The following is a 23,987-nucleotide window of genomic DNA, read 5'->3' on the forward strand; positions in this document are numbered from 1 at the left end:
CCAGCAGCTCCTCTAGCTCACCAGAGGTGGCTACAAGTTCAGCTCTTCGTTCATCTGCAGCTCATCACCTCATTTCCAGCTCCCAGTGCCCTACGTTCTGGGGTTGCAGCTAGTGACTCGGGGAAGGGAAAAACAGCATGGGGAACGCAGCTGGCTCTGGCCGGGTGTCGCGACTGCACGCTCCTGGTGCTGGTAAGGGGCAGGGGAACGGGGGTGGGGGAGTTGAGTAAGGGAGCGGGGGATCCTGGGGGGCAGTCAGGGAGGAGGGGGCGGTTGGATGGGGTGGAGGTTCTGGAGGGCGGTCAAGGGGTGGGGAACAAGGAGGGTTGGGAGTGAGAGTCCTGGGGAGACCTGTGCCGCCTGTCAGGGGGCAGGGATGTAGATAGGGGTTGGGAGGGCAGTCAGGGGACAGGGAGCAGGGGGAGTTGGATAAGGGGGTGGGGTCCCGGGAGGCAGTTAGGGGTGGGGGGTCCCGGGAGGGGGTGATCAGGGGACGAGGAGCAGAGGGAGGTTGGATAGGGGATGGGAGTCCTGGGGGGCTTGTCAGGGGGTGGGGGTGTGGATAGGGGTTGGGGCAGTCAGGGGACAGGGAGCAGGGGGGTTGGGTAGGAGGCAGGGGTTCCGGGAGGGGGCAGTCAGGGGACAAGAAGTGGGGGGGGGTTGGATGGGTTGGGGATTCTGTGGGGGGCAGTCAGGGGGCGGGAAGTGGGAGGGGGCGGATAGGGGGCAGAGGCCAGGCTGTTTGGGGAGGCACAGCCTCCCTACCCGGCCCTCCATACAGTTGTGCAACCCCGATGTGGCCCTCGGGTCAAAAAGTTTGCCCACCCCTGGCCTAGGAACTGCCTGAATTTTAACATTATCATTAGGGTTAAAATCCGGACCAGCTACACTTTTGTAACAATGGGAATTGTGTGAGTAGAGAGGCTGGGGAAGATTAGATCACTATATTTTGTTGTTACCACATTTTAATAACTTGTTTCATTAAGATCCTGCAATACATCCTGACCAGACAAGTTATATACTATGAAAAGTTCACTCCAGTATGAATGGGACTGCAGTTAACAGCCAGTGTATTAAGAGAAGCTGTCAAAGAACAGCGCAATCCTTTTTTGGAGTACAATCTACTTGTCATGGGCAACGTCATAAGTGGCAAGGTTTTTGTGAATGAACTGTTGTGTAAATGCTACGTCTGCTCTCCATTTTAATCTCATTAAACACCAGGTTCAGTACTTCTTAAAACTAAGAACTGAGCAGCATGGGTATTAAAGGAAAAAAACATGATCTTTGTGCTCCCCAATGACTGAAAGAAGTTTTACTAAAAAGTGGGGGTGGACGCAGAAATTGTATCCATATCTCAGCATGAGCAAATGGGTTAAAAAAAAACCCAGGTTGCATACACAGGCATCTCTCTCTCCCTCACACGTCCTTCACTTTTGTTGCTCAATCTTTGAGGTATTGAAAGGTTTGGGTAACCTTTCTTTCATTTCTATTATTTTTACACATACTACCTCTAAGGGGCATTTTGCCATTATGTATTTCTCTGAACAGCAAGATTCCACTGACTAGTACCATATGGCAATGTTCTTTTTTTAGTCTTAGTGCCCTCCTCTTATATAATGAGTTGATTTTTATGAGGTACTTGCATGACCCATACTTGCTTGGGTTAGAAAGCAAAGCATTTTATTCCTCTAGTTTCTTCAAGGAGCCCATCTGTAAATTTCTTTTCTACAGTCAGACAGACTTAATCGTCCACTAGAGCAACATAAGAAAACTGAAGGTTACTTCCCATTTCAGTGATTCTTGATGATGTGCTTCTGATGGCTTTGTGAAATTATTACCCCCACCCCACACACTTAGCTGCTATCAAATTAAAACCAGGACTTCACTGTTCCATTTTTTAAAAAACGCTGCTGCATTTTAACATTTTCTGATGAAAAATAGACTTTTTGGATTAAGTGAAAAATCAATTGTCAACTCATATTTAAATCCCATTGTATTAATTCCCAGCCTGCTTGTTATAGCTAAGTCTTCATCACCTTGTTTAACCCAAGCCACTTTCACCCACCCACTGATCCATTTACTTGGTTTCTTTTTTTCCCTCCCCCATGCAGACAGAGCAGCTGGTTACTCTTTGGATTCTCTTTATTGTCACAGTTGCTGGAAACTCCATCGTGCTGCTCTCTACTTGGAAGAGGAAGAGGAAATCCCGAATGACCTTTTTTGTAACACAGTTAGCCATCACAGGTATTGTCTGGGAAGGGGGATATGGACCGGGGTGAGGGGGAGGGTTAAGATCAGCAGTTTTCATTACTTTGATATGAAAATGCAAGATGAAAGGTGAATAATTCAGTTTCCATGTAGACTAAAGACTTCTCTTGAGGGCAAATTCAGCCCTGGAGTAAGCAGGTACAACTCCATTGAATTCAATGCAATATCTGTTTGAACTAGGCTTGAATTTGGTCCTTGATCTAAAAACACACTCCGCTAGCTGTGATGGACACAGGTGCCAATTTGACAGCTTAATGGAGGCTTATCTGGGAGTCTAAATTTGTGCCACTTCCCAGTTCCCAGGTGTCATCACAGACCTGTTTATATTACACTGGATTAGAATGAGGCTCCAGTGCTCTTCTGCTAAAACCTTTTAAAAGACTAACATCCCTAAATGCATGCATACGCTGCTGCAAGAAAACAGCTTCCTATCTGCAAAATCAGGAGTTCTGTTTTGTCACAAAAATGTGTATGTAGAAGTGCTAATGGGAGGAGGGAGGCACTGTTTTAAAGACTCCTAGTGACTGCAATGGGCTTTGCATCAGGCCCTAAATGTATAAAGAAAGTTGATAGGAAATCAGTGTTTGGTAAAGTAGTAAGCATGCCAGATAAGAATGAAATCAAACCATGACAATGAAAAGTACAGATATGGTCCACACCTGTGTCTAAAGAAGACTCTGCCGTGGCCTTCGGAATGTCTGGATTGCAGGTATTTTTTTTTTAAAAAAAAAACCTCCAGTGAGAATAGAACCAGAACCCATAAAAAAGTCCTCCCAATAATCCCTTCTACAAAATGATGCAAGTTGACGTTTGCGGTATATTTATCATCATATGCAGCATATGTTTCAGGAACAATAAAACATTTCCGATAAAGAACACACTCATATGTTCCCCTGCCCAATGACTTTGCAGCCATCCTTAGGATTCGGAGATGCAGTTTTTGTTTAAACTAGAAAAGTAACTGCACAGCTTCCTCAGCCTCTTACCCCCTCACTTTACAAGTAAATGAATTCCTGCTCACTGGGGAAGTAGAGGGGGCTAGATTCTCTCCTGTACTAGAGCTCTGCTTGGCACAGAAGTGAGTGAAGCATCAAAGAGCTCATTACTGCTCCCTGATTCTGAGGGCCGGCCCATCCTGCATGTGATTTAGAGCAGCCCAGCAGCAGCTCTAAGTTGCACCACTGGTGTAACATTCTTAATGCACCTTATGCCAATGAAGGACAGATGTTGCGCAGCTCTGCTCCACCATGCCATGCCTCCAGAACACATCCCATCTGCCAGGAACTCTTCAGGTTTGGAAATGGGAACACTTGTACCAGCAGGGAGTTCCCTTCTCTCGCTTAGATTAGATATCTAGATTAGATAGCTGAGTGGTGCAAAGGGGCCAGCCCGTAACTCTGTAGACAAGCGGGCCAAGGATTTTTACAAGCTAAGGAAGCAAATGTTTGTGGTAGTTCCTTTGTACAATACTGACAGATTATTACTGCTGTTAATTTCATATGAGTCATACATAATGAAAGATTTTGCTTATCACTCTTTTTAAGGATGCGTCAGCAGCATTTTTCATTAGAAAGCCTCTCCTTTCAAGGAGATAAGAGCATGGCCGGCGTGTGACTCCTGCATTTGGGGAGGCTGGGAGCAAGCGCTGGAAGCTCCCTAGAAGTGGGAGGCCATGCCCCCTGCTGTGCCCTGAGGCCCGCCCCTGCTCAGCCTCCTCCCCTGAGGTCCCACCCCGCTACCCACGGTGGGAGCCTTGGGGGAGGGGGAGTGAGGGCAGGGTCTTGGGGGGGAAGAGGCAGGGCAGGAAGAGGAGCAGCACAGGCAGAGCAGTGGCTGACATGCCTCTAGTTGGGGCCTCTTTTACCTGGCACCCATGGATAAGAGGATACTGTACTTATAGTAGTGCTGAGATCAGTGCTTCATTTGTAATGAAAGAGGTGCTGGGGCTATGAACTGTCACGCCCCAGCACAAATTAAGCACTGGCCGAGATGCCCCAATCAAGGCTTGAGACCTGTCATGCTAGGCATTGTACAAATGAGCAGGAGAGAGAGTTCCTGCCCCACAGAGCTCAACCTCTAGGGTTAAGACACACCAGGTGGAAAAAAACAGACAAAGGAGTGGCAGGATGGGAGGAGGGAGGATGGGGCAAAAGTCAGTGAAGCATGCTTTGCAAAAATCAATTGATAGTCTCTGTTTATTACCTGACTACTCATTATGGGATAGCAGTGTCTTGTAGACATCTTGGCAAAGGAACATCTGCAGGAGAGATTTAAAGGAGGAGAAGGTGATGGCCCTCACCTGTAAGGGGCAGTACAGGAAGGCTGGCATTGTTGTCAGAGCAAAGGCAGGCATCAGCACTGTAATACAATATGAAGCCCCTTAGGAACACTAGATGAAGGGCGTTATCCTAAAGACAAACTTCCTGTTTGATGCAGTAGAAAAGGAGGAGCTAGTGAAAGGATGCAAATAGGTGGGTGACCTGACTGGAGCAATGAGCCAGGATGATAGTCCCAATGGCAGCATCTTGATTGGACTTAAGGAGGGGAAAACTGGAGGAACCTGGGCCTGAGAGGTGGAGCTTACAGAAGTTGCGGTACAAGACAAAGGCACAAACAAGGGCTTTGACAGTGTGGAGAGACAAAAGGGTGTATCTTTGGAATGTTGTGGATGAAAGTTAGGGTATGTCTACACGACAAAATGGAAGTGACATAACTTACTTTGGCATACAGATGCCATAGTAATTATGCTGCTTGTGCGTGTCTACACTTTGCTCCTTGTATCGGTGATGTGTGTCCTCGCAAGGAGTGCTTCCACCTATTGAACTGTCAGTGTGGGGCATTGTGGGATGGCTTCTGAAAGCCAGCAGCAGCCGATGTAAGTAACTCGGTATCTATGCTGACACTGTGTTGACCTAATTACATCAACAAACTCTATGCCTCTTGTGGCAGTGGAATTAAGTCAGTGTAGTGGGCGAGTTTCATCAGTGGGGGTGAAATTTTAGTGTCGACACTGAAGTCAATGTAAGCTGCCTTGCATCGACCTAACTCTGTAGGGTAAATCAGGGCTCAGAAGGGGTACAGGGAAAAGAACAAGGTTTCTCATCAGCTCACTTTTAGAAAAGGGATGTGCTCCATAGATAGAGAATAGCATTGTCGTTTGAGACAGGACAGGGTAAGGGCCAGAGGTGACTGGTGAAAGTGTTCATAGGTGTCAGAAGAGAATTCAGTAGCCAGACAATAATATTAGCTGTGAACACATTAGAAGGGGACAAGGGTTAGAAGCTAAGCAGCTGAAATTAGCTTATTGTTTCAGAGGGAAAGGATGTCTTATTCTTCGCTGCAAAGAGAGTAGAGTAAAGATTAAAATTCAAGAGGTTAAGTTTAGACTCAAACCCTCTTGCGGTCAGGAGGGTGTGGTGCACACAATCTCTGATCCTTCAAAGGTTTGCCCATTCCTAACATTAACCCTCAAGCTAACTTTTCAAAATCAAACCCTATAAGTGCTCACATACATTCAACCGCTTGTTTCTCCTTACATTGCAGCAGTACTCTTTGAAAACACAGCTGGAACTCAGGTCTGCAATTTAAAGCAAACTGTCATAAGCTAGGAACAGTCTAGTCCTTTAGACTAGAGTTGACTTTCATTTTATGATGCAGGAGCCAGATCTTTAAGTTTAATTTATTCACATCCAGACCCTGGATTGAGTCCCTGTGATTATTTTGGAGTGAAGAAATGGCATTAATTAATGTAGGCATTTAACTTTGATGCTGTTGGGTTTTTTTAAAGAAGATATCAGGGCACATAAAAACTCAGCTGTGGTCAACATGCGCTTATACCAGACTATGAATGGTATTCAGTGTATTATGAAAAACAATGGCTCATCACATCATTTTGAGACATGCCAGTAGGTGGTACACATTCAGATCCTGTAAGATAGAACCTGAATTGCTAATCTTCTAGCAAAAGAGGTTTCTGCTTATTCAACATTACTACTTTGTTCCGTTTCTGGATTCTTAAAATATTTATCGTTTGTGCTCCTGTGGAGGTGGAAAGTGGATTTTGCTTTACTATTGCAGTTATTTCCAAGCTTTATTTTTTATCCTCAACTGTGGCTGCGTGCATGGTTAGGAGAATGTGTCCTTTAATTATCTGAGCAAAAAAATAAAATGAACACAGGGAATAGAAACAACAACATGTGTCATCCTTCATACCTGGCTAGTTAATGAGCGATGTTGTGCCTGACAGTGAGCTGCTATACCAGACACAAGAGTGGGAATAAACTAATTAGAGCACTTCCTCCACCCGCCCCCCAAAATCCAGTGGTTCACGTTGCTTGGGGACTTGCAAATTCACAGAAATGAGACTCAAACTGGACCTCTCCGAGGCCCCACTTGAACAAGCTACTTAAAGATGGTCCAAAGTTTATACATGTCTGAGGTCCTGTCGACTTAAAATGGAACTACTCAGATGGGTATTCCTTGAGCAAAACTTTAAACATGTGCTTGTCATAGAAATTTCTGTCCATTCCAGCTGAGGAATAAGGAGAGAAGGACACAGCTAATCAAGCAAGGAGCCCCGGGAGGGGGTGATCCGTTTATTTCAATTGCAATTGGGTTTGAGCTCATAAGTCAGCAAGAACAAAGAAAACACTTACACCAAAGCATTATATGCAGTTGCTTATGATAATCTATCGCTCTATGATTGGCCAAAATTTGCCATCATTACCATACATAATTAGCAAGCTACATGTATCTGCCCCTCTTATGACCCCTTATTGTTCATCTATTTGCCCCCTCCTCCTTGCTTATTTTGCAAACTAAGCGGTTAGCTATCTAGAGGACCCAGGCACAGAAAGGTCCATTGTCTCCAGGTTTGGAGTTTGGCTACATTTCCTCTTGAAGGAACTTCCTGACTACCTATAGCTGACCCTGCATTTTGTCCTTCTTCTTTCTCCCATGTGTACGTGACAAATTTGCCCTCCCATCTTTACTCTACTCTAACGTCAGAGGGGCTTAAAGTTAAGCATATGCGTTGCTCAATAGGGATGGACTTAAGCATGATATAAAATTATTCTGCTTAACTGCCAGGGGGCAAATTTGAGTATAAATGCTGTGCTGAACTGAGGTATTACTCCTTAGGCCTCAGCTGATTGAACAAGGAGGAGCTGTACTAAGCTCATATGTAATTTACTCTATTGTATCCTGTTCTCTTTATATTTGTTATCAAACATAGGACATGATTCTGCTCTCATAAATCAGGAGTAGCTCCATTGAAATCAACAAATTTACACCAGGGTAAAACTAAGAGAAAATCCAGAGCTCACATGGCAAAGCAGTTTTTAAATACTAGCATTTATTTGTAAATGGACTGTAGATATTAAATCTTGGACAGTACAATGAGAATATAGTTTGAATGGGGTGCTATTGATTTGTATCAGAGCAGATGATGAGAAGCAATTTGTAAAGCAGTCTTTGCACAAACGGATACTGAATATTTTTTCTTTAAAAGCGCTTGCCCAATTTACAATAGCACAGTCCCAGCAATGCTGCTTTAAAGTGTTAATGAATTACAGTGTTTCTGGAGAATAATTATTCCATGAATTTAGATTAGTTTACCCAACCCTACCAAATGAGAGCTCTTGGGAGCTCTTTTCTTATTCCGCTGCTCTGATAGTTGACAAATGTGACTCTTTGTGTCAATAGCAGAGCTGGACAAACAATGCTATTTGTCAGATAAATTATTCATCTAATTTTCCATCATTTGACCAACTCTATAACATAGCTGACAAATAGCACCTTATTTGTCTATCATTCAACCAGCTCTAGATACTAGTGATAACAGAACCTATTAAGGTTCACATAAGTGTCCAAAAGTTCAGAAGCTTATACAAAATCTTAGCTATATTATTCAAAACTTACTCCTGGAAAGCTGAACTGGAAATCTTGCTTTATTGTGATTTTTTTTTTTTTTTTTTTTGCTTTGTGTGGAGCCAGAAATACTATCAGAAGAGCTTTGAGAACTTCTGTTTTCATAGGCCTCAGTTCAGAAAGTCACTTTAGCACATGCCTAACTTTGGGCATAGGGTATGTTTACACTGCATTTACAGGTGTGATTGCAGCCTCTTTAATCTAGCTAGCTGTGGAACCAGTGCAGGCTGTAGAAGCCCACCCTGAAGCCCAGGTAATTACTCAGGTGTCTAGCCTCCACTGAAGCACATGCTGCTGCAGCTTCACCGCTCCAGTACTTGAGCTAGCTTGAGTATGTCTACACATGCTGCAATTACTCCCTGTGATTGCAGTGTAGATAACCATAGTCTCATTGACTTCAATGGTGCTACTAGCATGCTTCCTGAAAATCAGAGCCATGACCACGTACAGAAATACAATACAGAATCAGGAACATCGATTTACCACTTCTCCTGAACAGCACCATACAAGTTTCATTTTGTTGGTGACAAGTGCTGTAAAAACATTTTGCTACAAAAGATAGTGTAACTCAATGGCCATGTTGTATCAAAGAAATAATTCTGCATTAAATTAATTACTATAAAATAAGAGTTAACATTCAGGTCTCAGGTGTGACTCTCCCTTTACCAAATGTAATATTACTGGGATCATTCTTCTAATCAAAGATTTAGTTCAAATCTTTGTCTTGAATCACTTTGAATTTCAAATTAAGTACTGAATCCTATGAGATGGCTTCATAATTAGTAGGGAAGATATTTTGGAAATTAGCTCCATCTCTATCTCAGATGAAGAACAACAAGGCAGCGAGTCTAGATGGGATCCCTGCTGAAATCTTTAAAGACGGTGGACCAGAGCTAATTTGGCAGATTTACCTGCTTATCCTTAAAATCTGGATAAAGGAGGAGATACCCCGAAAATTTCCACAATCTGCTTTATCCCCTTTCTTGAAGAGGGTGACAATCAGGGCATCCCTCATTTCACTGGGTATCTCCCTCTTAGCCATTGCAGGCAAAGTTCTGGCACGGATCCTTGCAATTCGCCTTCTGACCCTGCCAGAAGAAATTTTACTGGAGTCACAGAGCAGTTTCCGACCATATCGTGGAACTGTGGATATGATCTTCACAGCATGGCAGCTGCAAGAAAAGTGTCGGGAGCAAAACCAACCACTGTACATGGCTTTTATTGATTTAACTAAAGCCTTTGATTCAGTGAATCGCCATGCCCTCTGGCAGGGCCGGCTCCAGGCACCAGCTTAACAAGCAGGTGCTTGGGGCGGCCAAGGGAGAGGGGCGGCACCTGCGGCAATTCGGGGCAGCAGGTCCCTCACTCCCTCTAGGAGCGAAGGACCTGCCGCTGAACTGCCGCCATCGATCGCGGCTTTTTTTTTTGCTTGGGGCGGCAGAAATGCTGGAGCCGGCCCTGCCCTCTGGACTGTACTTTCTAAGATTGGATGTCCTGATAAATACATCAATGTCCTAAAATTGCTTCATGATAACATGAAAGCGACTGTTCTGAGCAGCACTGGCTCCCAGAGCAAACCTTTCAAAGTACAAACAGGAGTAAAACAGGACTGTATCATCGCTCCAACCATGTTTGCGGTTTGTATCACCGTCATTCTTTACTTCGTTGCTGGGAAGTTTACAGCTGGCCTTGAAATCATTTACAGAATGGACGGAAAGCTGTTCCGGCTTAGCAGGCTGAAAGCCAAGAGTAAGATCTCCAAAACATCTATTGTGGAACTTCAGTCTGCTGATGACAACGCAATCTTTGCCCACTCTGAGAAAGATCTTCAAACTATCTTGAATGTGTTTGCCAATGCTTACGCATGTCTTGGTCGGACTCTTAATATCAAGAAGACTAAAGTGCTCTATCAGCCCTCTCCAAATGAGCTCCAAATGCCCCATCTAACAAAATCAATGGAGTGGCACTGGAGAATGTCAATCATTTCCTGTACCTTGGAAGTCATCTTTCATCCAAGAAATTCAACATCACCTGAGCTGTGCCAGTGTAGCTTTCTCGTTTATGGCACAGGTTTTTGAAGATCACAACATTCAAACAGACACCAAGCTTCTTGTTTATCAAGCTGTTATTCTCCCAACACTGTTGTCTGGGTCCAAAACTTGGACAACCTATAGACACCACTTGAAAGTCCTTGAGAGGTACCATCAACGCTGCCTTCGTAAGATTCTGAAGATCAAATGGGAAGACAGGCGCACTAATATTAGTGTCCTGGAAGAGGCAAAGACCACCAGTATCGAGGCAATGATCATCCATCAGCAATTCTGCTGGACTGGTCACATTGTCCGGATGCCAGACCATCACCTCTCAAAACAGGTCCTGTTCTCTCAGCTGAAAGAAGGGTACCATAACATGGGTGGACAATGGAAGCATTATAAGGACTTACTGAAGAAGGACAACCTAAAAAAGTGTAATATTGACATTGACACTTGGGAGACACTTGCCCAGGATCGCTTAAAATGGAGTGAAGTCCTAAGTGATGGTCCCCTGCATTTTGAACTTGCTCGCCGACAAGCTGAAGAGGACAAGAGGTGCAGAAGGAAGGAGAGACTGGCTTCCAGTCATGGTCAACAGCCTCCTGCTGAGCCTGAAAACATCTGCCCTCATTGCAATAGAACTTGTGGTTCAAGGAGTGGCCTTATTAGCCACCTGAGGACCCATAACTCCCATGGAAGATGATCATACTCGGTAATGAGTGATCACCCATCATCATTTTGGAAAGGTCCCTCTCTCACACTGCCAACTTCTTCAGTTATGAAGGGATAGAATATGGTAGAAGAACTCAGCCCATAAGCAATTATGCATTTTCTGTATCATTTAGTGAAGAGAACATCTTTGGATCATGTTATCTTTCCCCCCCAACAAGTTACAGAAACAAGGTGGTTGAGGTAATATCTTTTATTGGACCAACTTATGTGGGTGAGAGAGACAAGCTTTCAAGCTACCCAGAGCTCTTCTTTAGATCAGTCACTCAGGACACACCTAAACTCTTGAAACTCATTAACATATGGATAGAAAAAATGCAGGAAAATATATGTCCCAACAAGGCATAGCAAAGTGAAAAAGTTTTAACTTATTGCCATGGCTCTTGTTAATTTAGCCTCAATCCCAGAACAAATAATCAAGGTATCTAAAGTGACTATTGCCTTGCTTCCCAAAAATCCAACCAAGAGGCTAATGGCTCTGTATAGGAGATGAATCTTTTCTTAAATGACAGACTTAAAAAAAAAAAGCAAGCAATGGATTATATCCAGCTTTCTCCTGAAGGAAAGGGAGGGATAAGGTTTGATAAAACTCCTTCCCCTTCCACTCCCCCCTGAGCATCAATGTACCAAGAGCAAAAATAACATCAGGGAAGAAAAGTAGGACAGCTTGGAAAAAATAGAGCAATTTGTCCTGGGATTTGGGAGCTCTGGATTCAGTTCCTTGTGAGCCCTGGCAAGTCGCAGCAAGTCTGCAGCAAGTCTCAGAGGCTGGGTCTACAGGCTAACGCTACAGTGCTAAAAATAGATGTGTAGACATTCAGACTTGAACTCGGAAGCTTAGGGTGGAGGGTGGGTTCAAGACCAGAGCTCCAGCCCAAACCCACACAAACAACAAAACAGCACTGTCACTCTAAGATCAGGAAGGGCATAGCTATGATAATCCTTTGCATATTTATAGTACCTTACATCCAAGGATCCAACATGCTTTACAAATATTCATGAATAGCCTGACACCATAGAAAAAGTATTATTCCTATTTTATAGTTTAGGATACTGAGGAACAGACAAGCGACTTGACTAAGATTACATAGGAAGTCTGGCAGAGCCAGGCACTGAATCCAGACTACCACTCACATTTCTTAACCACACAAGCATCTACTTCCTCCCTAATCCCTAAAACTACATGTCATATAATAGCAGAAGACTCTGACGATCTTCATGCTGCCTGATTTTTCTTCTTCAAACAAAGTTTTTTTAAAGTAGCTGTTTCAGTTCATGATCTATATGAATGCATCTGCAACTGCCTGTATATATTACTCATAGAATCACAGGACTACAAGGGACCTCGAGCAGTCATCTAGTCCAGTCCCCTGCACTCATAGCAGGACTAAGCAGTGGAGGTTTACAGCTGTCACTTATTCTTTCCTAAAAACTAAGTTCAAATGCTGCCAAAAACACACTTCTGTCAAACACAGGAGTCATTACCATGAAAAAGAGTAATAGGGGAGACCTGTAGGTCTTGAGATGAATGTCGTAAGTGAACAAGTCCCCTTTCCAAGGGCGCATGCAAAGATTAGGAATCCAGTCACTAGCAAAATAATAAATACATACTTACATTCAGTAAAAGCTCAAATCAGAAACTCCAGTTCTGCCAACAGCACTGTGATTTGCCATCTGTGGCTCCCAATCACAAATGATGAGCCAACAGTTCTGTGCGGTAGACCCTGTGGCACTTGACCTCTCCTTTCGTTGCACCTGTGCTTTGTAGTACACAGAAGTACGCTTGCACACTAAAGAACTGACAACAGATGGGCGATGCATGCATCTGGCTCTGAAGACATCACAAGGGCTCTAGGGGCTGGAGTCCCATCAATCCACAGTAGACAGCAAGCCACGGGCTAGGTGACTGCACACAGCTTTAAGTGTCCATGTCCAAGTGACAGAAGAGCTGGGTCTATCAGGAAGAGGCACTTACAACAATGTGTAGGTTACACTAGGAGCCCCCGTGCAGATATATGCGCTAACTCATATGTTCTTCTAGCCCCTCAGCATTAAAAATAAGACCTTACACTCATCTATCCACCCCCACATCCCCCATTCAAGGTGTAATTTATACTCCTTTATATATTATCTAACATCTGGCCTGAAAATGTATAAATACATCTCAGAGCCATGCTCTGCTAACTGCATATCACAAAGGCTGCCAGTTACTACAGTTAAGGGGTAGAGTCCTAGAATGGCAGGGGGAAGAGAGTCCTAATGATAAGACAACCAAACAGAAGAAGAGAGTCTTTATTATCTCACCAAAATACACTTTCCATTGCCTTCCCACCTAGCTGATCCATGGCGGTGGTATTTGTAGCTTTGTAAGTTAACACTGGCATAGAAATTACCCTACAATGAACAGGCTGGTGCTTTGTTTAACTCTCCCAGTGCCATCTTTGCTTTCCAAATAGTAAAATTTGTTTCTGTGAAGAGCAGCAACTGTAATTTCAGAATCTCACCAGAATAACTGGTTTGCCAATCTCCATTAGGAACTGATCTTCCACTTTTAACACTCTTCATTGGCCCAGTACAAATGGGAAACATAGGCGCTAATTCTGTGGGTGCTCTGGGGCCGGAGCACCCACAGAAAAAAAATAGTGGGTGCTCAGCACCCACCAGCCACCTGCCCATCAGCAGTTCAGTGGGCCCCACCGATCAGCTCCTCCCGGTGCCTCCTGCCCACTGCCGATCAGCTGTTTGGCAGTGAGTGAGAGGAGCAGGGGCAGGAAGAGGCGGGGCGAAGGTGGGGCGCTCGGGGGTGGGGGGTGGGACAGGAGTGGAAAGAGGCAGAGTGAGGGTGGGGCCTTGGGGTGGAGCACCGCTGGGGAAAGCTGAAAGTCGGCCCTTGTGATGGGGAAGCTGCTAGAAATGACCAAGAAAGCAGTTTGTACTAATTACATTTCGTAAACAGGTTGGCAGTGTAAGTTACATCATTAAAAGGAAACTCAGAAGTACTCCCCATGGCAAGGCAAGATGGATTCTTGTTCTATTTTCTAGACCCAGGAGAACATTGTTCAGGAACAGTTTGAACCACATATCAATACTTCTGAATTTAGAGCAGGAGGGCAGCAAACTGTACTCCTACTGAGAGGAAATTATATGCTTCAGATGTTAATGGAGAGATTCTTGTTATTTGGGGAAATAAAGGCATTGCAAAAGACCCTGTATGAATGTATGAGCGCAGATCTTCTGAGAATATAAGGAAGTAAAACATTAACAGTTACAATGGTGTTTCTTCTTTGTCTAAGACACTTTACATAGATGTTTCTGCAGATCCAGGTTGTAGATGGTGCTGCTTCTGAAAGCCCTGTTATGTTAAGATACTTGACTAGACATAGAATTGTTGGATCACTGAACAGCCGAAGGACAATATTTTCAAACGTGGGTGCTGGAACGAGGCATCTAAATAAAGACATTCTCCGGATTTCTTTCAGTGTGGGGCGCACCTACAGCTTGTTTTCATTTTAATGGAAAATGTTCTACCAAACCGGATGTTTGGCATTTTTAAAAGGTACCTAAACAAACACACAGGGGGCAATAAATGGAAAACCCTTTAAAATGCAGCAGCTCAGCTGATTTTCCATTGCCTTGCACCTTTCATAGTCATTTATGTACGTGCAAAGTGAATGCAGAGCTCATTCGCTGGCACTGTACACCTCCTGTGTACGACACAAGGAGCAAAGTGGTAGAGAATCAGGACAAGTATAGTTCCCTGCTTTCGCTATGCTCATGTAAACAGAATGAGCTCTAACTAGCCTAGACCCATTTTTAAACAGGTTTTTTTGCCTCAGTTGTATTTAAATACATTTTTAACTTCTGTGTTTTCAGTTTTTTAAATAATGCGTTTCAGAGACTAGTGGAGAATATAATTTGCTGCCTCTGGCATGTCTAAGACTTTTTCCTCTAAATTAGTCTGGTCCTGAAGCTGGCTGAACAGCTCCTGCTCTAGTTGTTTGAGGCTGAGTTATTCTGTAGTAAAATCAGAGTGATTTGTGAGTAATGTCCAGGCTATTTTTAAATACGCAACCTGTCCTACACTAGGCTCGAATCAATACTGGTAGCTCTCACCTTTGTAGTGACGTGCAGGAGAGAGATGATGTTTGGCTGCTTATCGCTGCACAAACCCACTCAATTTTCAAGCTTTTATTCTCTGTGCCTTATTTCAGAACAAATCTGCTAGGGAGGCAGGGGATTATGTTTGTATGCGGGAAACAGATAATCGTGGATCAGCTAGTGACGGCTCGATTCCTGAGTGACCTTGAAATCAGAGGGAGTTCACTTAGGAAGTCGCTGTCTCTTTTGGATCTGAGCCCAAACTCTGTGCCAAATCCTGAGGAGGTCCTTACTCAGTCATGAGTTAGAAGCACTTTTACTTAGAATGTGTCACTTTCTGGAAGGGAGAGCAGAGCTTGTGGAAAATCTGCCAAAGTGGTTGGGAATTGCTGGCAGAGCAGCCAAAGTGGGTAGTGCTGGTTGGGAAGCAGGCATGGCTAGAGCAGCTATTAGATGCACTGATTCAGAGTATTCCCAGAGCGATTTACACCAGTGGGGAGCTTATGGAACCATAGCTACACTTTCTAATGCTGGCTGCAGTAACTCAAGAGCATGAGTACCAACCTCAGGGCAGACTGTTAGGAAGCCGGGCACAAATCTCAAAGTGATAGTGAGTTCTGTACTCAGATTTCATCTACCAATTATCAAGTGTAAACTTCTCAGGAATTATAGCAGCCTTGACATCAAGTCAGACAGTCCCCTGGACTACACCCATCTATCTCGCCACCCATGGGCGCATACTTTTGTGGTAGATAGTCCCTTACACCAAGAATCACAGCAATATTCAGGTTACTCCCAGTCCCAAAGGACCAGTCACTTACCCCAGGTCAGTTGCAACGTAGATCTTGCACTAAAAACAATACTTGTAACCAATCCTGTAATAAACTAATAAATCTTCATTAAATAGGAAAAGGAAACAATTATTTACAAGGTTAAAGCAGGTAAACATACACAAACAAATGAGTTACAATCTTAAGTTTCAAACGGTAATAGAGTCTTCTACAGAGCTTGCTTATATGTCATGTCCTTTAGCCTGGGCTACCCAAGGCTCAATGCAGCTGGGGAGCCCTTGCTTTTGCCTAGAAAACATGTGCCCCCCCCACCCCACGAGTCCAAGCAACATAGAGATAATCAGTTCCTACTTGTTAGGGATTTTTATCCTCCCTCCTGCCTTGTGCTCTGAGCTGAAAGTTCAGCTGACAGGAGGAACCCACTTGCATGACTCATCTTCGAGGGAGGAGGAGAGTAGAACAACAAAGGTCTTTGGTTACCTTTAACATCCCACAATAGTCTGTGTGGTGTCAATAGACCCTTTCCTGCTGGGAAGGATGTAACACCTTCTGTTGAAGATCAGCACTTCACATTAATTAATGCCTCTCTCCTGTCTGGTGGCTTATACAGTCGCAGAGGCTCACAATACAACTGCTCAAATATTACCTTACAATATGGGATACAGCTGTTATAAATGAGATTAATGCATGCAGCAGCTCACACGCATTCAAGAAAGTCTAAACACATTCTATCATGCTAAGACCTATTTTAACAATACTAACACACAGGTGAACCAGACTGATTCCAGCTACATATTTCTCAGTGTTCAATTGAGACATGGTGACTTTGGCATGAGCTGGCACCTGGTCTACCTGTGTCACATAGTAAAGCATTATGCACAGTAATGGAGCTCCTTATTAAGCATCTGGTACACTCTGGGCTGTACAGGGGACAAAATGCCCTGTGTTTAAAGTTACATAGCTATGTGGGTGAGAGGAGGAAGGGAACCACCTCAAAATCATTCTCTCATTTCAAATAGAGACAGGCCTAAGCCACGCAGTTTGGATCTGAACTTCTGCAAAGTTCTGAGGTGTTCAGAACAGGGATCTTGCAATGCCTCTCCAATTCCCAGAGGTGATATGATACAGTACACCAGGTTACAGACCAATGCCTCCACTACACTTGTGGGGAAGTCCTTTTGCAGTTTACGTGAAAGCTTGGATGGTTGCATCTCTGACTGCTTTACACCTTATTTTATCATGTTTATTATGGCAGTGCTTAAGAACTAACCAAGATCAGGGCCCCATGATCCTAGGCATTGTACAGAGTAATAGACAAGCCAAGCGATCATTGGGATGGTAGCAAACGTCATGTTGGTTCCACACCTGCAGTTCAAATGCTGAATTAGAACTCATCTCAAATTTGGATGCAGATTTATCCGAGGTTCTACAAAGCATGAATATCCCTGCCACAGGTTCCAGGGAGAGAAAAGTCTCCTAGGGACGGTGAAAAGAAGAAAGTCTGTCAGAGGGTGGAAGGAAAGCAACCCCAATCCCCACTCTGAGTGAGGCCAGTGCAGCTCATAAACTGGGTTGTGCTGACCAGAGAGGGGGTATAGACAGAGTGATTTGGTGATGCACTGAATCAGAGCAAACTCTGCCAACTAAACCTGCACTCCCTCAACAGAATCTTCAACAGAGGGCAGATGTTGGTGATTCCAGCACCTTCCCTCCCACAGGGTGAACCCATTCATAGAATATGGTTTTCACCTATTGGGACCACTTCGGATTAATCCAGCCCATAGACTGAGTCCCAGTTAACCCCAGATTTAACAGTATCCATCAAGTCACTGGGTAAATATTTCTGAATAAATTGTTCCCTCATGCTGCTTTTATTAGAAAAATGTTTTTTCTAGCTTTACCCACCAGTGATCATATAAAAGCCAATCCTCACAGTAAAGTGGTTGGTGCATGAGAGTCCTTTTTTATAACATTGGGAAGTGCACTGTACATGTTCCAACATGTTAAGCAATCTATTTTTGCTTTGTTATTAAACATACTCGTACAGTAAACAGCTTCTTTGAAATCCATTTTCTTCTCATTTTCAGTGGGCTCTGTGTTAGAAAGGGGGAATACACTGATCATTTTCTTTGTTTTCACCACAGTGACTTTGTGTTCAGTAGCCTTTTTGTCTGAAAAAAATCCCAATGTTGTGAACCCCGATATAGCGTTACTACTGTTAGCTGTAGTGGGAATACACTATAGTCAGAGTACAGACAATCCCCCAGCACTGTAGCCACGGTGTTGTCAAAACTAGCCCAGAGCTCGGCTATTTGACAGAACCTAAAGCATACAGTTACTGAGCATGAGCAACACAGTCTAATATTAGCAGCCAGTAGCCTTGAGCTAACATATCACTTATATTCATAGGCTGACTGTAACTAATAGTCGTTCTAACCCTTTATCTTAAATCAAAGAGCAAACTACCTCCTCTCTGGTAGTGTAGGCCCAGACACCACAAGATAGGGAGAGAGCACAGAGTGGGTATGGGCTACATACCGCTCCTGTTCCCAAGCAGCAAAGGTCTGTCCAGCTCAGATCCCCCCCCTTCCCCAGGCTAGCCCCAGGCTCTGACTTGGAATTGAGTATCCTTATCTCTAGCTGCCAGCTGATCCCATGACACAAGAACAGGCCAAATCTGCTTTGAGATTTATCACTCATGAATATGGAGGGAAAAAAAGACAAGATCATCCATAAATGGATCAGGGTAGTTTCCGCCTTTGGATCTGTAATGAAAAAATGTATCTTTGTATAAAATATAATTTTAAGATGGTATAACCCACACACCTTCTGGGTGCGGTGTTCTGCCCCATCTAGTGGCACCGAGACGACTTAAAGAGAGAGATAAAATGAGTCTGCTCTGCAGCCTTAACTAAGAGCCAGTTGGCTTTTAGCTCATGCAGTAGGGCAGGGATCGGCAACCTTTGGCACGCGGCCCGCCAGGGAAATCCGCTGGTGGGCCAGGATGGTTTGTTTACCTGCAGCGTCCACGGGTTCAGCCGATCGCAGCTCCCACTGTCTGCGGTTCACTGTCCCAGGCCAATGGGGGACTGCGGGAAGTGGTGCAGGCCGAGGGATGTGCTGTTGAAAAAACAGCCTCAGGCTACTTTGACTTTTCTGTGGATTTCCTATTATGTTAATAGGGTTAATAGGGGAGGATACTAATTTTCCACACACACTGATTCGACTTATCCAGGGGTATCCATTGCCGCAGGTGTTACCCACACAATTTAGGACTCCCACCCCCTATCCTCCCTTGGTCCAGAATTCAGTGTCCCCCTATCCTCTCGTGGGTACTCAGGGCATAAGGTTCCCATCTTTATGGGTCTGCAGGACCTTTTCCCAGTTGAAGAGCCTTATACAGTAATATTCGTAACCTACATTTATTAACAATTGATCAAGTCAGATATTCTATTGTTTTTTACAGTTTAGATGTGACACGACTCCCCACTTTTAGCTAATGGTTGCTGCTGCTTACTGCAAAAAGGCCTCAGAACACAAAGGGACAGAGGAAGAGTATAAAGCATAACCTGTGTGGGGATTTTGAGGGGAGGGGCTGGGGAGATCAGCCCCTGAGAAATTGAAACGGTAGAGAGGTTGCAATGTTTGGATATGACAAGGTTTGAGAGAAGGGGAAGGATTAACTCTGAATTTAAATTAAATCATATCATGGCCAGATAGCAGACCTTTTAGCAGATCCTTGAAAATCCTGTCAGCAAACTAATTTGCTTCTAATCCCACAAACCCTATGAATGATAATTGTTTGGTAGCAGAATAACTAATGTAAGCACAAGGGACCGATCTGGTACCAACTATAAAGCTGTCAGGAATTTTCCATTGATAATATTTTCCAATGGAAAAAATACATCTGTAAAATTGAAATTTTCTGCCAAGAAAGTCAAAGTGAAATTTTATTTTAGAGACAAGGTGGGTGAGGGAATATCTTTTATTGGACCAACTCCTGGAAGGACCTGAAGAAGAGCTCTGTGTAAGCTTGAAAGCTTGTCTCTCTCACCAGGAGAAGTTGGTTCAGTAAAAGATATTACCTCACCCACCATGTCTCTCTAACATCCTGGGACCAACATGGTCACAACAACACTGCATATTTTATTTGAATCAGTTTGACCTGAGTTTGAATTTCATTTTAATGAATTTACCCAAAATGTTTAACTTTGAATCATTTAAAAAATAATTAAACTGTATTTCCCTAGTGCATTGCCTTATGGGGGTTGTAGTTCAGACCTCCATTGTCTCCTATAGGCTGAGCTCCCTGGAGGACTACACTTCTCACAGTGCAATATGAAGGCAGCTGAGCTTCCTGGTGTATTAGGGAACACTCGTGTCTCTGGGTGGGTTGCGGAAGATAGTCTGGGTGGGTTGCAGAAGATAGTCCATCCCTGATGCTCTCATTCTCCTGTGTAGGCCAGCCTCCCTGGATCACATCTCCTATGATACACCCAGAATCAAGTGGGCTGGCAAAGTACAACATGAATCCTATACCATGGCAATTGGCAACACTTTACACAGGGCTGTTTACAGAGAGTAAATACAACCCACACTCTGTTGTTATTCCTTCTATTACTACTGTCATTTGTTCTGATTTTTCCCCTGTTATGTTAGAGACATTTTGTTAGTGGGAATAAAATCAGTAATGGCTGAACTGGAGGAAGGAAGCAGGAAAAAAGCAGACTTACTATGGATATTGTAGACCAAGCCAGTTTTTAAGGCCAGAAGGGACCATTAGATCATGTAGTCTGACCTCCTGCATATTACATGAAAAAGTAAAGATGATAATTTTTTTTAATACAAAAGGTATTACCCAACACAAGGTAACTATTTTGAACCTCACTATGCTGGACAGGTATCAATTGATCACTGGAATGGTAGTTGGCAGAAAAAAATATTAGCTAATATTTAGGTGGCTTCTAATTATAGTTTCAATTAGACTAGGTTTGCAGCCGCTTTTTATTTGTTTTGCACCAACACTTATGCAAGTAACAAATTTATTTCAGCATAAGCTTTCGTGGGCTACAGCATACGAAAGCTTATGCTGAAATAAATGTGTTAGTCTCTAAGGTGCCACAAGTACTCCTGTTCTTTTTGCGGATACAGACTAACACGGCTGCTACTTTGTAACCTGTCACTTATGCAAGTGAATTTTTGTTCAGACTGATGTTGGTAGAAAATAAATTTCTGGCCTGCAGCCGAAGTTTATCTAGAGACAAAACAACTTTTTATGTATTGAAACAACATTATTTTCAGGAAGAAGTGGAAGTCTGTTATAAAAACTACATCATCAAATCAGGGAACAGAAACAACACCATGTGACTTTCTGACCAATCACAGCTGAAATATTGGTAATTTGATATGGATAACTCAGAGGAATATTCACAGCCAACAGTTTGAGAGCCATCCATTGGTTGAAAGCTAACATTTAATGAACAACATGAAATAGCAAACAAATTAAAAATTCAGCCTGTTTTCAAAATGTTTAGAAAAAAAGAGTTAAATTCATTGAATAAATTGCACATTGCAAGTTGACCACTTTAGGACACACTGAGCTTTCATAGGACACTGAGCAATAGGAGCCACAAAAGTACTATCCCAGTATACCCTGAATCTTATGTAAACATTTGTGCACAACTATTTGGGGGTCACCTGTATAGTTTTGTTCCAAAGACCCTGTATGTTCTGGGAACTGACCACAAATCTTTATAACATCAAGAAACCTAAATATTAGGATTCACTCCCTGCAAAGAACCAGTCTGAAATGGTGTAAAAGTTTCGTGTCCTGAAACAACTCCATTTGTGCGCAGAAGAATATGTTGCTAGATATGAACACAAAGCTTTTCAAACCATGAAATGAGGACACTTTGCCTTAGGGGGTAGCTGCCTGCTAGCAGAGTGAGTGCCTGTGGCTGCTTCACAATGCTCAGTGCAGTGGTCAAAATGTGCTGTTTGAATTGAAGATGCAAAAAATGGTTCAGTGACGTTAGGATTGTTGTTGTTTTTTTGGATGCCAAAGGGCCACATCAAACCCATGTTTGATCCGTGGGCCACACTAGTGCTTAAATATTGTTGGCAACTATGGTGCACCGCACTACACTACACTACACAATTCTGTCCAGGCAAGCTACTAGCTACCCAGCTATGGGCTGATTTTCAGAGGCATCAAGCAACAAAAGCTCCCAAAGACCTCAGTTGGAGTCGAGCACATCCAGCATGCTTGAACATCAGGCTGATGCTTAAAGTCGAGCAAGATAGGACCTGATGGAAATATTTGTTTTACTTTAGCCAAGTCACAGCTCCTGCAGGCAGCAATATATTTTACTTTTAAGTAAAGCTATTATTGTTTTACATAGGGGAGATTTCACAGGTCAGTTGAACAGATCGCTACAGCATTTATTCACCTATATTGAAGTGACAGCCCGAGAGCTTTTTCTTTCTGGGAGTGGGATGGAAGTTCTTCAGAACTCTCCAAACTAGCCAGGGTCTTCACAACACACTTCTGAAAATAGATTAGCCTGAGACGCTTCATTTCAGCAGGGAGCTCTTCAAAACCTTGAGGTCTGGGAGGATTACATTTGTCAATATCAAACCAAGCCAAATTGTTTGGTACACTCTTAATTAGAGCCTTATGTTCAAGATTTTGGAGGCAGCTTCATGGAGCGTATCACCTGCTTTCCATCATGCTCCCTATCAAACACCATTCAAGCAGCAGTCCCCCTGAATTAGACCGCGAATCAGAGAGTCAAACCAGCTTGATTGGCAGGGCAGCAGAAGCTTCTAGCTGGAAAATCCTAGCACAGGTTCAACTGCAGTGTCTCTCAATGTGTTACCTTCTGAAATAAGCATTAAAGCACTTCAGCTTGCACATTTTTAAAATTTAGGAACACTAAGGGCATTCACCTTTAATAATGCCATATATGCACTGTCTGCGTGACAGGGCCGGCTCCAGCATTTCTGCTGCCCCAAGCAAAAAAAAAAAAAGCCGCGATCGGCGGCGGCAGTTCAACGGCAGGTCCTTCGCTCCTAGAGGGAGTGAGGGACCTGCCGCCCCCGAATTGCCACAGGTGCCGCCCCTCTCCCTTGGCCGCCCCAAGCACCTGCTTGATAAGCTAGTGCCTGGAGCCGGCCCTGCTGAGTGATCTGCATGCAGTTCAACATCCACTGCTGCCATAACATTAATGCAGTGGGGGAGGGGGGGGTTGGCGGGGGAGGGGAGAATTTACTACAATCAAAATGACATTAGAATACATAACTTTCAATTTCTGTGAACATTTTCACAGCTAATACAAATGAATTGAACAAATTAATTCAAGTGGATCTGACACATGAAAAATAAGTAGAGGCTATCTAATTCAAATCCCTTATTGATATTCTTGTAATTAAATAAGCCTGCATGTAAAAATGGTTTACAATACAAGCAGAATGAGAGTACCTCGGGGGAAATGATTTTGACCTCTCCTATTGGACTGCTGTATATAGACAATGCCACAAAAATAAATAATACTTTGCTCTTGTTTGAGCATCTCAAACCACTTTACAAATGCAAAATTAATTTTCACAACATCCCTGCCAGGTAGGTTTTCTTATCCCCATTTTACAACAGGAAAACTGAGGTACTAAGAGGTTAAGTGAGTTTCAGATCCTGGAATAGAACCCAGAACGCTTGACTCTTAGTAAAAGTAAAATGCCTTTAATTTAATGCTGTGGTAGGTATAACTCTATAGGTTAACTATTTGCATCAATTGGATTTGTTTTTTCAAACTTCACTCTTTACGCTTTTCACAAATTGTCCACAAACAGATGATTTTCATCAAATTTGTTCATTGGTGGAAGTTATTCAATTACTGTTTTATGCCAATATATTTAGCTGATCAACTGTCACAAACTGTTCATTTGCAATATTGATTTGACTGTTCTTTATTCAAAAACAGAGTCAGGCTGTTTTGATGGGATGAGCTTACCTCTTAGAATCTTGCTGCCAAGTTAAAGAAGTATGGGCTGGATGAATGGACTGTAAGGTGGATAGAAAGCTGGCTAGATCGTCGGGCTCAACGGGTAGTGATCAATGGCTCCATGTCTAGTTGGCAGCCGG

The 23,987-nt window shown here is 43.4% G+C and overlaps 1 protein-coding gene across 1 annotated transcript in view; it reads left to right on the plus strand.

Annotated features, from left to right (window-relative positions):
* The window catches only part of LOC113409515 (neuropeptide S receptor-like), a 93,857-nt gene that overhangs the window by 9,323 nt on the left and 60,547 nt on the right, over positions 1–23,987 (plus strand). The window contains exon 2 of the mRNA XM_029914221.1: positions 2,112–2,244. Within this exon, the coding sequence (XP_029770081.1) occupies positions 2,112–2,244 (133 nt within the window). The remainder of the gene's footprint in view (positions 1–2,111; positions 2,245–23,987) is intronic.

The sequence above is a fragment of the Terrapene carolina genome, unplaced genomic scaffold (assembly GCF_002925995.2).
Source record: "Terrapene carolina triunguis isolate 2854851 unplaced genomic scaffold, T_m_triunguis-2.0 Scaffold33723, whole genome shotgun sequence".
NCBI classification, from domain to species: Eukaryota; Metazoa; Chordata; order Testudines; family Emydidae; genus Terrapene; species Terrapene triunguis.